The 15119-nt window shown below is 44.1% G+C and overlaps 1 protein-coding gene across 1 annotated transcript; it reads left to right on the forward strand.

The window, feature by feature from the left end:
- Positions 1-6940: 6940 nt before the first annotated feature.
- LOC141141346 (olfactory receptor 2D3-like) lies at positions 6941-7846 on the forward strand. Its single transcript, XM_073629014.1, has one exon. The coding sequence runs from the start codon at positions 6941-6943 to the stop codon at positions 7844-7846; it is 906 nt and encodes a 301-aa protein (XP_073485115.1).
- Positions 7847-15119: the final 7273 nt, after the last annotated feature.

Consider the following 15119-nt stretch of genomic DNA (forward strand, 5'->3'; position numbering starts at 1 on the left):
TGGAGGGACCTGCAGATCAGCCAGCCGGCTCGGCCCGGCCACCTCCTGGCTGAGACTTCCCTGTGTATGAAAAAGGGACATGGTTGTAATGTTTTGCATCATCAATCATAAATTAGTACTCCAAACTAACATCTAGTTAACATCATTAATTGTACAAGCAGAAACATTTAGAGGAATGCTATACCTGGCTCAATCTGGGCTCCTCCACATGTTGCCTGGAAGGCCCAGGTTGGGCGTCAGAAGCCTCAGCCAGGGGGGAAGGAAGCGTGGAAGGAAGACTGGAGAGGGATGGCCTGGGTTCAGTCTGGCCTGCCAGAAAATGCAGCCTGTCATAGTACAACATCCTGGGGACATAGATGTCATCTGCTGCTCCGGATCTCTGCGAATCCTGGACCTTCTTGCGCTCCCTTAGATATGTGCTCCTCAGGCCACCAATTAAGATCTTTAAATAGGTGATGTCTGCCGTGGGGATCACCTGCTTCACAATTTCACACAATTGCTCCAGTGCTGCCTTCCTCTTTGCTTGGTTCTTGAAATGGGGGTGTTTAATATCCCACAGACATGGCAGCTCCCTTAACATATCTATGAATACTGACATGAAGTCATTATCTTTCATTAGCATATCCATGTTCACTGCAAGACACAACACAAGACAGAGCCTAATGTCAGACAAAACTCTCCTAATCTTGTTACAATATAGGCTTCAATGTAGAAGCAGTATAGGCACAAGTTTGTCTCTTACCTTCGTTCTTACGATCTGCGCGTCCAATGCTCCTTCCTCCGCTCACAGATCGTACGTAATACGCGTGTTACGCTTTATACACACTGCGCATGTGTGTAACTCCGCCCGCCCCTGACGTTCTTTTTAGTCTATTCCCCGCCCCCTTTCGTTCGGCGCAGTGGGGGAAGAGCACATGGCGGAGTCACAGCAGGTGCGTGCTAATTGCAGTAACGAGGAGGAGGAGGAGGAAAGCCCAGATCCGGACACGTCCCGATCCAGAAGGAGACGTTTTAAGGCCACAAATATGTCCTTTGGGGAGATGTTGGAGATGGTCGACATCATGAAGAAGTCCGACTATGACGGAAAGTATGGGCCTTACCCCAACCCCAATATCAGAAAGGCCAAGATCATGGCGAAAGTGATCAAAAGTCTGCAGAAGAATTTCGGGGTATGACGATCGAAAGATCAGCTCAGGAAGCGGTGGTCGGACCTGAAATTGAGAGAGCCAGAGCAGTACCGAAAGATCCGGAGAGTGCTGCAAAAAAGTAAGTAGTTGTGCTGTGTTCCTATTCTTTCTGTCTTTATTGCGTTCGTGCTGCTCCATATGCTTTTATTAATTGTAACGTTTAAAAGGGCAACTTTAATGTTCATGGGCCCATTATTCGTTCGTATCAAACATTTTTCTTTCGGCCTCTAAAACACCATTGTTTAGGCCATATGCATTTTCCCACATTTTTTTTGGGCCTACTTGGATGCCAAATAGTTCTTTGTGTAAATGGGTTTGTTACTAGAATGAAATGCCAACTAGATTGTGTGTAAGGAGAGGACACTGAGCAGCTGTTTTCACATCTGGACACTGGAGCACTAATGTGGGACACAAGAACACCATTTTTATTAGGGGGCCACACAGGTGCTCCAGTGTATACTATAGGGGGGTCTCCATCTGTGAAGCTTGTACTAAACAGGTAAAGTATTGCAGCTTGACAAAGGCCAATAAAAAAAATACATCTTTGAACTTGGCTAAAATAGACAATTGTACCCCACTTCCAAGCAATGTTTCCTATTTGTAGTTCTGCCATCAAATATCTGTGTGCTAATTATACCATTTTTGTTTTACATAGGGGAGAAAAGACTCGGAGGACACCCCTCATCCGAGGAGAACACAGACCCCCCACCTCTGGAAGAAGGGGAACTAACACCAACACAAGAAGAGCAGGAGGAAGAAGAAGATGTGGTGGAGATTGGCACCACAACAGGTGAGTGTCTGCGACCACAGGCTCAGGTAAAAGAGATGGATGGTGGCAGATTTATGATACCTGTTTTTGTTTTCTTTCTCTCTTTTTAGGTGATCGTGAGGTTGTGGATCCAGAACGTTTCACATCAGAAAGTTCCCAGATCCTGATCGGGGAGATCATGGGGTGTAATGTAGAACTGCAAAACATACAGCAAAAAATCAATGATGTTATTAATAAAAATAATAACATCATTGATGTTTTGGGGCGAATTTAAAACCCCACAAAATCACTTTTTGGATTGTGGGTCAATCTTTTAGATATTTTTGCAATGTTTTGAAAAGCCAAATTTGGAGGATGCACAGTGTGCCAACATGTGCTATCTGCCATCACGGGAGATCAATGGACGCGTTTTGGGGGTGCAACCCCTTCCTCAATTATAAAGTCACGTTGAGGAAGGGCTTGCTCCCCCAAAACACGTCCCTTGATCCCCCATGATGGCAGATAGCACATGTTGACATTCGTAAATTGGTGTGCATCTTCCAAATTTGGCTTTTCCAGGGGTGATTTCCCCCCATCTGAACGCTATATCAAACCCAGTTCCTAAATACTGATGTCTGATATAGCCTTCAGGTTTTACCTAATGTGAACTTTGTAAGTTCAAGTTTTTTGGCTTTCTTGTTGGTTTTACACAGGCCTGTTTTATCTGAAATGGACATTTCGATTTTTGATAATGCTACTGCAAAAATTGTTGTACAACAAACATGTTGGTTTGTTTTAAAAACCTTTGGTAAATGCACATGTGATTGTGCAGGTATAAAAAAGTTGCTTACTCAAGAATGTGTGGATTATTGTCTCAACACTACAATACAACACTTTTGGGGTGATGTAATTGCTGTTTTCTGCAAAAATGGGTGTTATTTCCTAAGGGCAAATCCTCTTTGCACTACAAGTGCAGTTTCAGTGCATTTGCAAGTGCACTTGTAGTGAAATGTGTTTTTGCATTTAGGAAATAACAGCCAACAGTGCTTTGTATAAGGTTACACAATCACGACATTTTCTGGACTCAACACATTTCTGTCAGGGTCAGCTAAAACAAACACAAGCAGTAAATGTCCACCAAGAATTTCTTTTTTTTTTTATTATAAAAAGGCTTCACAGATTGTCTGGCATATTGATAGCCCCCCTACCCGCAAAGAACTCCAGGTAGCATAACCGGACATCACGGGCACTCAGGGAGGGCAAGCCAGGACGGCCACTTTCAAGCGCCGTCAGTGTGGTTTGATGTAGGATTCCGGCCTCAGGCCCAACTGAGCCAGCATAGTTGGCCGAATGTTTCCTTAAAAAGTTATGGAGAACACAGCACGCCAGTATAATATGGTTCAGTTTATACTCCGCCATATGGATGGGTGTCAGAAATAGTCGGAACCGGCTGGCCAGGATTCCAAATGTGTTCTCCACCACTCTTCGGGCTCTGGCCAGCCGGTAATTAAAAACCCTCTGTTCCAGGGTGAGGGTCCTCATTGGGAATGGCCGCATCAGGTGGTCCCCCAGCGCAAACGCTTCATCAGCAACGAACACAAATGGGAGTCCTTCCACATTGTCCTCTGGAGCTGGCAAGTCCAAGCTGCCATTCTGGAGATGCCTGTAGAACTCCGTCTGGGCGATGACTCCACCATCGGACATCCGGCCATTCTTCCCCACGTCCACATACAAGAAGTCGTAATTAGCCGACACCACCGCCAACATCACTATACTATTAAACCTCTTGTAATTATAATAGTACGACCCCGAGTTGGGTGGTGAGACGATGTGGACGTGTTTCCCATCAATTGCCCCTCCGCAGTTAGGAAAGTCCCACCGCTCGGCAAAGTGGGAGGCCACAGTCTGCCATTCCTGTGGCGTGGAAGGAAACTGTTGAGGAAAAAACAATAAACATTACTATTTTTACTCAGAAACATGGCAAGCAGATTATACACAAACATTATGGGGCAACCTCCAGATAGCATTTATTAAGGGGAATTTAACAAGGCCAAAGTATAAGGTACACCTATCATATTCACCCTCCCCCCTCTCATGGGCCATTTCTAACATTATAGGGGGTGTGTGGAAATCTTGGACAGGTAACCCTCTTCACTTCATTGAGAGATGAATGCCTAAATAATGGGTATTACTTTGAACAGCCCCTCCTTAGTTACACTATTGGCAGACCACTGGACAGGTAAGAAGTGTCATAATACAAAAATATAAATACACATTGTACACATTTGAGGACATTTGGACATTCTGCTATTACCTATCAAGATAATAATAGGATACAAAAACTTTAAACAGTACCATTGGAAAGTATACAGGCAGGCCCTTGCACTACATGCTTTGGGGAATTCATCCATAAATCTGACCAGTAAAGAGGTGGGTATAGTGTGTATGGGTTTGGCAAAGTCAGCAGATAGATGATTGAGGATAGAGAATTGGGATCAGCTGACTTAGCAGTTGGGGGAGGGAGGGTTACTAAAAATTTTTGGGGGACACCACCAAAAAAAAAACTCTGGCACTCTGCCTGAATTTAAATCAAAAATAACATTTCCAAACATTTTAGGGGGTGTTTGGGGTAAAGCACTACTATGGAGCAGATAAAATACATTGTTAAGTGACTACATGAGGTGAATATAGGGCAGGAGACACCATGCTGGGGAGGTTAGTGAAGGGCAAATATGTATGAAGGACCTAAAATAATAATTACATAAAAATCCAGCATGCATGAGGACAAAGGGGACATTCACAGCATATTACAATCATGGTAATTAGGGAATGAGGAAAGAAATACAATATATTAGCAAACATTCAATACAATAAAATGTGATATAAAAGGATAAAAATCTTACCTTCATATACTCCTTCTGCAGGACCTGGATGATGGCAGAACAGGTCTCTGGGATAATGATCCCCAGAGCCTGGGGGGAGATGCCTGTCGAGAACTTCAAGTCCTACAGGCTTCTCTCTGTGGCCAAATACCGCAGGGTAGTGACCAACCTCTGCTCCGGAGTGATGGCTTGCCTCATGCAGGTATCCTGCCTGCTGATATAGGGGGTCAGCGAAGCCAACAAACGGTGAAACACAGGGTCCGTCATCCTGAGAAAGTTCCTGAAATCATCAGGATTATTCTCACGGATCTCACGGAGCAAAGGCATATGAGAGAACTGGTCACACTGAAGCAACCAATTCTTGGTCCATGAACTCCTCCCTGTTCATGGACTGGACTTGTATCAAGGTCAGGACCCCAACACCAAGCCCCCACACAGCACGAACTCTACGAGGAGTACACATACGAAACATGGCTAGAAAATGGTCGCCTGCCCAGAACGAAGTAACAGAACGCACTAAAGAACAGCAAGGCCTGTGAAGAGCGACCTGAAAAACAGTAACGAACGAACAAGAATACAATGACTACTTAAAGTCATGTGGAACTTGCTTGCACGCACTGAAGAGCAGATACAAACCCACAAGCACAAACTGAATGGCAGAAAACGATCTGAAAGCCACGAGTCTGAAAAAGCACGAATCGTCTCTCACCAAACTTTTACTAACACAAGATTAGCAAAAGGAGCCCAAAGGATGCCGCGCTTGGTTCTGAACCGGCCTTTTCTAGTCTCCTCGTGGTGTACGTGACCGCGTGGTTGGCGATCGGAAATTCCGACAACTTTGTGCGACCGTGTGTACACAAAATAAGTTTGAGCCAACATCCGTCGGAAAAAATCCTAGGATTTTGTTGTCGGAATGTCCGAACAAAGTCCGACCGTGTGTACGCCCTATAAGGGTTGGGTCCTTCCTACTGACCTCCATGTAAGAAGCATTTGTTCCCCAATAAAGTGGTTTTAGCAAGGGTTCCCCATGATCTGAAAATTATTTTAAGGGTTCCCCTGGGGTAAAAAGAAGTTGAGAAAGGGAGTTCTACAATTAAAAGCTGTACCTGTGTTATAAACCAGCACTCATGGAGGCACAGTTGACTCTGTAGCTTAAAGGAAAGGAAGTATGGAATAATGAACAAAGCTCCCAGTTTCTGGATTTGTGATGGATGGGGTCGACAAGGCTCACTTCACCAGTTTACTAAGGATAGGCTTGCCAAGCAGATCAAACTGATGATACATTGTAAACCAGGGGTGTCCAACTCAATATAATAGTGGGCCACATCAGCATTACGGTTGCCCTCAAATGGCCCTGTAGGACCAGATGTCCAGAACACCCTACCTTACATCAGATGTCAGGAGCCACCCCACCATCTGAGGTCAAAAGTCCCCCACCATTCCTTACATCACAGTGCACCTTACCCCCTACCTTGTGCTGCTGTCGGCAAGAAGCTGGAGGCAAAGTTGGGAAACAGAAAGTGTAGGGTCTGGAGGAGGACTGGAATCAGCTGCCAGAGTCAGCAGAATGCTGAGACCAGGTGAGGTGGAGATGAGGGCATGCTGCAGCTGCACGGAGAAGCGCAGAATCTGTAGGAGTAGTTCTGTCCGCCCCTATGCTGCCAACGGCCGAGATAAGGAAGTGGCAGAGATGAGGGGAGTGCTACAGCTGCAGGAGAGGTGTGAGGGCCACGTGAAATGGCCTAGGGGGCTGGATTTGGCGTGCAGGCCATGTGTTTGACACATGTGCTGTAAACTTTTAATCATGAAAGATCAATGAAATTCACTGCATCCATACTTGAGGGAAGTGATGTCATTCAGATTATTTAGTTATATTAATTTACATATGTGCAGTATAATTATGTAAAAATGTCACTTATATTACAAATTCCTCTAAGCAATAGGATTCAAAAGTTAATTTATCTATGCACTGAACCAATAAAAGGATAACAATCTGAGAATATTCTATAATACTGTATATTCTATGTGAATTATCACACAGTCTTTCCATCATATATCTAATTTAATTTTATATTTTGTATAAAACAAAAATATTCCTCAATCACAATTTTGGATTAGTTAGGATGCATGTTGGGAACCAAAGTGCTGTAACCGAATTCATTCTTCTTGGGCTCTCGACCGACCCACTGGTACAAGTTTTGTTGTTTCCCATTTTCCTGGCAATCTATATGTCCACACTGATTGGGAATCTTCTTCTCATAGTGGCTGTGAAGACTGACAAGCGCTTGCACATCTCTATGTATTTTTTCTTGGCTAATTTGTCATTTTTGGACATTTGCTATACCTCAGTCATTGTACCAAAAATGTTGGTTAACTTTTTTGCACCGAAGAAGAGGATTTCATTTACTGGCTGTACCACCCAGGTCTTTTTTTACCTGCTCATGGGGGAAACTGAGTGTCTGCTTCTGGCTTTGATGGCCTATGACCGCTATGTTGCAATCTGCAACCCTCTACGTTACAATATGATCATGAACACAACAGTCTGTTTGTGGATGATCAGCATGGCATGGCTGACTGGTTGCATCCTATCATCCATTGATTTGTATTTTGTATTCCGGTTAACATTCTGTGGCCCTAACACCATCAACCATTTTTTCTGTGAGACACCACTGCTGTTACAGCTCTCTTGCAGTGACGTCTCATCAAACAATATTGTAAAACTGGTGGGCACGGTCATCTTGGCCTTCATCCCACTTTCACTAATCCTTTTTTTCTATTTTCGAATCATTGCCACTATTGTTAGAACTCACTCTGGCAAGTACAAAACCTTTTCCACCTGTGTTTCACACCTGATAGTGGTGGTCATTTTCTATGGGACAGCCATGTTTATGTATGTTAGACCAGAGCAGAGGACACGGACAAATGGGGTGGCAGTATTTTACACGGTGATCACCCCAATGCTGAACCCCTTGATCTATAGCCTGAGGAATAAAGACGTTAAGAGAGCCATGAGGAGGCTGGTAAGATAAAGCCTAACATATACAGCAGCCACCCTTAAGACCTTCCTGTTTGAGCACTAACTCTGGTGAGAACAATAGAGATGAATAGAATGAACATAGATTCAGACATGCAATGAAATAAATGCAAATGTAACAGTACAGTTTGCTGTGGATCAAGGCATTTGGTTAGATCAAAAACAGATATTTACAATCATGTATTAGGTACACTTACTACCACAGGTGGTACTGTCCCATTTCACTCAAGTGGGAGGTAGCACGGATAAGGGTAAGAGTAGGGGCGGGGTGGAGGGAGGTGAGGACGGTAAGGGGAGCAAGGGAAGGTGGTGGGAGGAAAAGTAATTTACCCATGAGCGTGAATATGTGGCCCAGTACAATGTTCTCTTTAGTAATCCAAGATTTGGGAGGGGCATCGAGTAGTGAGGTTAAGGATTCTTGATTCCTTGTCCTCTTGCCATTACTTGTGGATTGTCAGGGAAATGGGTTATTGGCGCTTGGTGTCGCTTAGTTCCTGGTGCTTCTTTCAGTGTTTCCCAGATTGGGGTTTTATTTGCTGCAAGTTCCATGGTTGTGGGGAATTTGAAGGCCCGTCAGTGGGGGGGGGGGGGGGCAGAGGGTTTAAAGAGGTGAAGTCTCTCTGGATTATTCAGGGCTGTAATAAATTGTTGGCCCCATTTGTCAGGTGAGTTAGGGATCTGTAGCTGTTGGGTTGGATACCCTTGTGGGGATTGGAAGAAGAGTCACAGGAAAGGCTGTATGAGTTTGTGCCTTAAGGCAATGCGTACCATTAGAGGCATGTGGGGTAATAAGCTTCTCATAGAGGGTGGGTAGCTCAATCAGAGAAGCACTAACCTTGATCCATAAAGAACATTCTGATTTTATTAGATGTCTTCTTTAGGCAGAAATCCATGCACGCCGATGTGCTGGGGATGCAGTTGGGTTATTGTTTCTCGGAGATCCTTGAGCTGTCGGGAGAGGGTATTGTGGAGCCAGAGAGCTGCAGCAACTTGGATCCCTTTGTCCAGGTTCATGGACACCTTCCACAGAGGTTGCATTTCTTGCTGATGGAAAGGGAAAGTCTCTGTACCAGTCGGGAAGGTCGATCTTTGGAATCTCCAGAACATTACAAAAATGGTCCAGGTCCTCAGGGACTCTAAAGGCTGCGGTGCAGCCTTGGTTCAACGCCGAAAGGCAAAAGGGGAACTTCCATCTGTATGAAATGGATCTGGCTCGTAGAAGATCCAGGAGGGGTCTCAGCTCTTTCCTTCTCTGTAGGGTGATGATAGAGAGATCTTGGTATATTTTTATTTTCACTTCTGCTCCATGTGATATTAAACGCCCTCTGTTATGGGCCTTTCATAGGATCTCTTCCTTCAGTGGGAAATTCACCAGGCAGCAAACTATGTCTCGAGGTAGGTCAGTGTACCTCCCATGAGGTCTGAGAGCCCTGTGTAAGCATTCCATCTCAATTGGGGCATCCTGGGGTCTTTCCAATATGTCATTGAAGAGGCCTAAATTAGTCTGGGTAAGTCTATTGGGTTCAATATTTTCAGGTAGTCCCCTCACTCTCAGGTTGTGGCGTCTGCCACGATTGTCTAAATCCTCTAAGTGTCAGTGCAGTTCTCTGAGATGTATAGTGTGTGACTCAGTGACCTGTTGTACCTGGGAAGCATCATGGAGCATAGGGAAGCATCATGGAGGGCAGCTGTGTGTTCGACCTCCTCCACTCCGAGGTTAATTGCCTGTATGTCTCAGGTCTGAGATTGCCGCTGACAGGGTATTCTTAATGTCAGCGGAGATCTCCTGCATATCTTGTAGGTTAATGGAGCGGGTCTCACCATTAATTCGGAGGAGCGGAGCCGTTCTGTGCCAAGCACGGGCTTCTGCTTGGAGAGCGGGATCTCCTAGAGCAGTGGTTCTCAGCTCCTGTCCTCGGGACCCACCAACAGGCCAGATTTGCAAGATAACTGAAATACATCACAGGTGATATCATTTGCTGCTCAGTGATTGCAGTATTCTAGTCTGCATCTCCCCAAGGTAATACATAAAACCTGGCCTGTTAGTGGGTCCTGAGGACTGGAGTTGAGAACCACTGTCCTAGAGGGAGCCGACATGGCATCTCTCTGCTGATGGCAGTGGAATAGCTCCGGAATGGTGCCGCTGAGCTGTGTTCCTAGTCCCCTCGGTAATCGGGATCTTGAAGCAGAAGCTCTGCAGTGTGTGTTGCTCATCTTCTGTTGAGGGGAGCCTCTGTTATAGCTGGATTCTGACCTCGGGTAGACGGAGTTCTGAGATTAAGCAGCCATCTCAAAGCTGTTCAGGACCACACCCCATGACTAGTATAACTTAACTACTCGAAGACAGGCATGTTAAACCCTCTTCCTGTCCAGGCCATTTTTCAGTTTTCAGCACTGCGATACTTTGAGTAACAATTACTTGGCCATGTAATCTTGTACCCAAATATATATATATTTTTTGAGGCAGATAGAGCTTTCTTTTGGTGTTGTTTAATTTATTTTTACTATTGTCAGGGGTTCTCTCCAAGTGTAGAGCTTTAAGTATACTGCCACTCGGGGGCGCATGCGTGGCATGATGAGAAAAGGACGCCTGTAGCGAGAGCTCCGTGAGCAGCGGAGACTTCTATCACTCCCCTGGGGCTACAATGCATGAAATTTTGCCACAAACTACCCACACCCCCTAGGGGACTCAAAGGTGCATGCCGACACATAAAGCTTGCCGGGGTAAGCCAGTGCAAAAATCCCTAACGAACTACCTCCTTCGGGTCCGGGAGCAGAGCGGGATGTCGCAAAATGGCGCCCAGCCACCACACTCTCCGGCAACAGCACACAGCCAGAATACCTCTCCGGCCAGCAACTCTACAGACAGTGGGTACCACGTTAATCTCACAAAGGCAGAGCTGGATGGCAGCCTCACTGCCATGTACAAGAAACTTGCTGACAAGTTCCAAGTAGAACTTCACAAATCTACCAACAAGCTGTCACAGGAACTAGTGGTGCTGGGAGGGAGGACAGACCTGCTGGAAACAAAACATAATGAGCTCCAGCTACCATACTCTGACCTCCTCACTGACACTGTCGTCCAGCTGCAATCTACTTTAGAGGATTTGGACAATCGTAATAGATGTAATTTGAGGATCAGAGGGGTCCCAGAACAGATCACTGACCTACTCACTGCTATTAAAAGACTGTTCCTGTCCCTGTTACCATATGCCTCAGATGCCTCATTTGCCTGTGACAGGATTCACAGAGCCTTGCGCCCTAAACCTCCTGTGGACAAGCCCCCAAGGGACATTGTGCTGTGTCTTAAGGACTACCTTATTAAGGAGGATATCCTGAGAGCCTCTTGCAATACCCCTAACATTCAACTGGATAGGACCAGGGTCCAGATATACCCAGACCTCTGCCACGTTGGAGAAGCGCAGGAATCTAAAGGAAGTCACCTCAGTACTACAGTCTGCAAGTATACAATATCACTGGGGGTTCCACTTTAAACTCCAGGTCCCCCACAATGATACCACTTATACAGTCTCCACACTACAAAGTGGAAAGGAGTTGCTTGTCAAACTGGGTCTTTTGGTGTCTGAGCAATTGCCTCGAAAGCCTTCTACACCCCGCACGTCACAGATCTGGGCCATTCCATCCCCTCAACGGGACCATAGACAACAACGCCAGGAGCTTCGGGAGCTACAGATTTGAGGCTCGTCTTGGTTACCATGAAATATCGCAAATGAAGAAAATGAGCTTTGAGGTAACTAACCTTGGGACTTTAATGGTGTTTATATCTTAAATATCAGATCATCAACAATCTTAGATAAAACAAAATTTATTTATTTAAACAATGTTAAAAAATCACAGGACATGATTTGGTACACAAAATTCATAAAATTCAGGGAGATATCACAAGAAATACCACTTTTCTCAACATGTTTCGCTCTTTGGAGCTTCTTCGGGAGACTTTTCATGTGGCATCATATTAAACTAGAAATTACAAAGAACACATAAAGTAAATACTTGGGTTTAGATACGGATGCATACATCCAGTGTATATCAGTTGTTATCATTATGATACAGAAGCATATAAATGACATAATAGGTAGAAATTTAAATATTAGATAAAAGGACATACAAAAAAATAATATATAGTACAATGAAAGTAGCAGTTTCAAAATGAACCTTACCCAACTGCTAGTCTAAGTATGTGTCACTCAGGGTTGAAATCAATGAAATGTATATCCCATGGGTTGCTTCCCTTCAAGGATGGGCCTCAAAAATTGTTTGCAGAGATATACCAAAATGATCAGTTGGAAGAGTCTTTTCTGGTAAGGAAAAGACCAACCTATAAATGAATAGAAATAATAATCAGTATGATAATATTCACAGAAAAAACTGTGTATGGAGACATAAATAACAATCAAAAAGGGTTACCTAAAGACATAAATCAAGAGAATCAATATTGTCCAGCGATCACATCCAAGGTGATAATTGGAAAACTCAACTCAAAAACGGGATGTATAAAGTGGAAAATTCACAAGGTGCTAGGCATATGTAAGGCTTGCGAAGGGGAAAAAAACAATATTCATCCGAGGCAAGCCGTTTCCTGGAGTGTGTATCATGTAAAGGAACCTGCAACCACAATGAGTGAAAGACTGACATTTTTGCTGGCTTAAAGATTTATAGACAACCAAAAGCCAGAGTGATAAATCAAAAAAAGCATTAAGTGCCATAGCACAAAATGGAGCATACCTGATATCAATTAAGGCAAGATTAAAAGGTTGACGGGGAGGGAGGTATACCTCCCGTCTAGCTTGTTGTGTAGCCAGCAGAGAGTGACAGGGAACGGGAAGACCAATTCCCCATATTTGTAATATGCTCCGGCAAGGCGGCGTCTGACATCACCGTCGTGCCGTGGACGTGAAAAAATTGTCATTGCGCAGGCATCCTCAGTGCGGTCGACAACCGCGATGATGCAACAGGTGCGTGATTGCAGGCGGCCATAGTGGAAAATCCTCTGCCCGATAATGGGTGGAATTTGAGGGCAGAGATAGAGGGGAAAACAAGGATGGATGGGGATACGTCCAACCATGAATGTGAACCCCAGTGCAATGAAGGCTGGAAAATCGCTGAGGGGGCAAAGGCAGCAAAATGGCACATAAAGGGCATGGAATATTGATTAGGCACCAGAACCGAATATGCCCTTTGTGTCTGTGCAAACTAAAAAAGGGGGGGGAAACCCAAACTAAGAAGGTGCAAACACATGGAGGAAAAATATATTGATATAAAAATATATCAAATAATGGCAAAGTTATCAAGTTCTCATAAATACAAAAATAGTAAAGAAAAAAATAATATAAATGAGTTGAAATTAAGCTGTGTAGCTCTAAGGCAAAAATATATAAAAATATAAATTGGAGAAGGTTCATTTGCAGCCCACGGCATTGACAACTGTAAATATTATGAAAAAAAAAGGAAAAAACACAGAATTAAATTAAAGAAATGGCTTAAAACTGAGAGCATAATTAAGGCCAGGATGTTGTAGAGCACATAAATTTGAGATCCATTTTGCCTCACGTTGGAGTAAGATTTGATCATAATTACCCCCTCTTTCATTGGGGGGACATACTCAAGGGCCGCAAAATGCATCATAGTATCATCAAACTGGTGAAAAAGACCCATATGTCTGCTTATAGGTGTCTCCATTTTCTTTTTTTGTACCAGGGACACATGGTCCCTGATACAGTGAAAGAAGGGGCGTTTGCTTTTTCCCACACAGAAGGCATTACAATCACAAGTCATCAAATACATAATCCCAATGGATTGACAGGTAACAGAAAATTTAGGAAATTATATGCGGCCATTGGGAAGAGCAACACTACGTGATGCATGGATGTATCTGCAAAAGCCAAATTTATAGCAAGGTCTACTTCCTTTGTTGACAGTGGTGATTGGGGGGGCTGATGAATAATGGCTGTGTACAATTGGATCCCTAATCGATCACGATCTTTTATAGGTAATTTCAGGATAGTTTTTCAAATGCTTTGAAACATTGGGATCGCCCATGAGGAGGCACCAGTTTCTCTGCATGAGGTTGCGTATCTGTTTATGTTGCCTAGAGTATCTAGTGATCAGCCTTAAACTTGGGTTAGGTCTGGGGGTAGAAGGGCCATGAATCAGGTCAGATCTGTCCTGTCTCTTGGCTCTAGCATAGGCCTTTTTTAGGCACTTCTTGCTATAACCACGTAATCTTAAGCGATTATACAATTCCCTAGCCTCCTGTTCAAAATGTGTATTTTCACTACAGTTTCTTCTGATACGAAAATACTGCCCATAGGGTATGTTCGCTATTAAAGATGTGGGATGAGAACTATTGGCGTGAAGGAGGGAATTGCCCGCTGAGAGTTTGCGGTATAGTGTAGTCCCTATAGTTCTATCTGCATTGATTAAAATTTGAATATCTAGGAAGATCAGTCTTTCTTGGCTGGCTTCCATAGTGAAGGAAAGGTTATATCGGTTGAATCTAAGACTCTCAAAAAAGAGAGCCAAATTCTCACACAAAGAAAATATCGTCAATAAATCATCTCCAGATTGGTATCTGTTCGAAAAAGCTTTGCATGTCCTCTCTAAAAAATAGATCATGCTCCCACCCCCCTAGATACAGGTTTGCATAGGACGGAGCACACTTAGTTCCCATGGTTACACCCTGTATCTGGAGGTAGTGGGAGTGTCCAAACAAGAAGATGTTGTTGTGCAAAATGAACTGTAACAGGTCCAGAATAAACTGATTATAGGCCGGGGATGTTTCATTATTGTGTGAGATGAAGTCTTCCACAACTCCAATCCCCAATTTGTGGGGAATGGAGTTGTAGAGTGCCTCCACGTCCAAGGTAACCAACCACGCTTCCAAAGGTAGTGCTAGCGCATCAAGAGCTCTGGGAAGGTCGCTAGTATCTTGTAGATATGAGGCTAGATCCTCAACATAGGGTCTAAGGTGATCATCGACCATTTGACTCACCTTTTTTAGTCAAGCAGCCATTTCCTGTTACTATAGGGCGACCTGGAGGGTTCAACGGACCAGCAGATCCAATCAGTTGTTGATAGCGGGCAGTCGTGTATTGGACAAGACTGTCCGGTATCTTTTTATACCAGTCACGGTTTTGTAATAAACGCATCACCATGGATTCATATTGATGACTATTCATGACGACAAGGTTACCTCCCTTATCTGAAGGTTTTACAATTAATGATTTATTGGATTGTAGAGAAATTAG

Source organism: Aquarana catesbeiana, linkage group LG04, assembly GCF_042186555.1.
Source record: "Aquarana catesbeiana isolate 2022-GZ linkage group LG04, ASM4218655v1, whole genome shotgun sequence".
Lineage (NCBI taxonomy): Eukaryota > Metazoa > Chordata > Amphibia > Anura > Ranidae > Aquarana > Aquarana catesbeiana.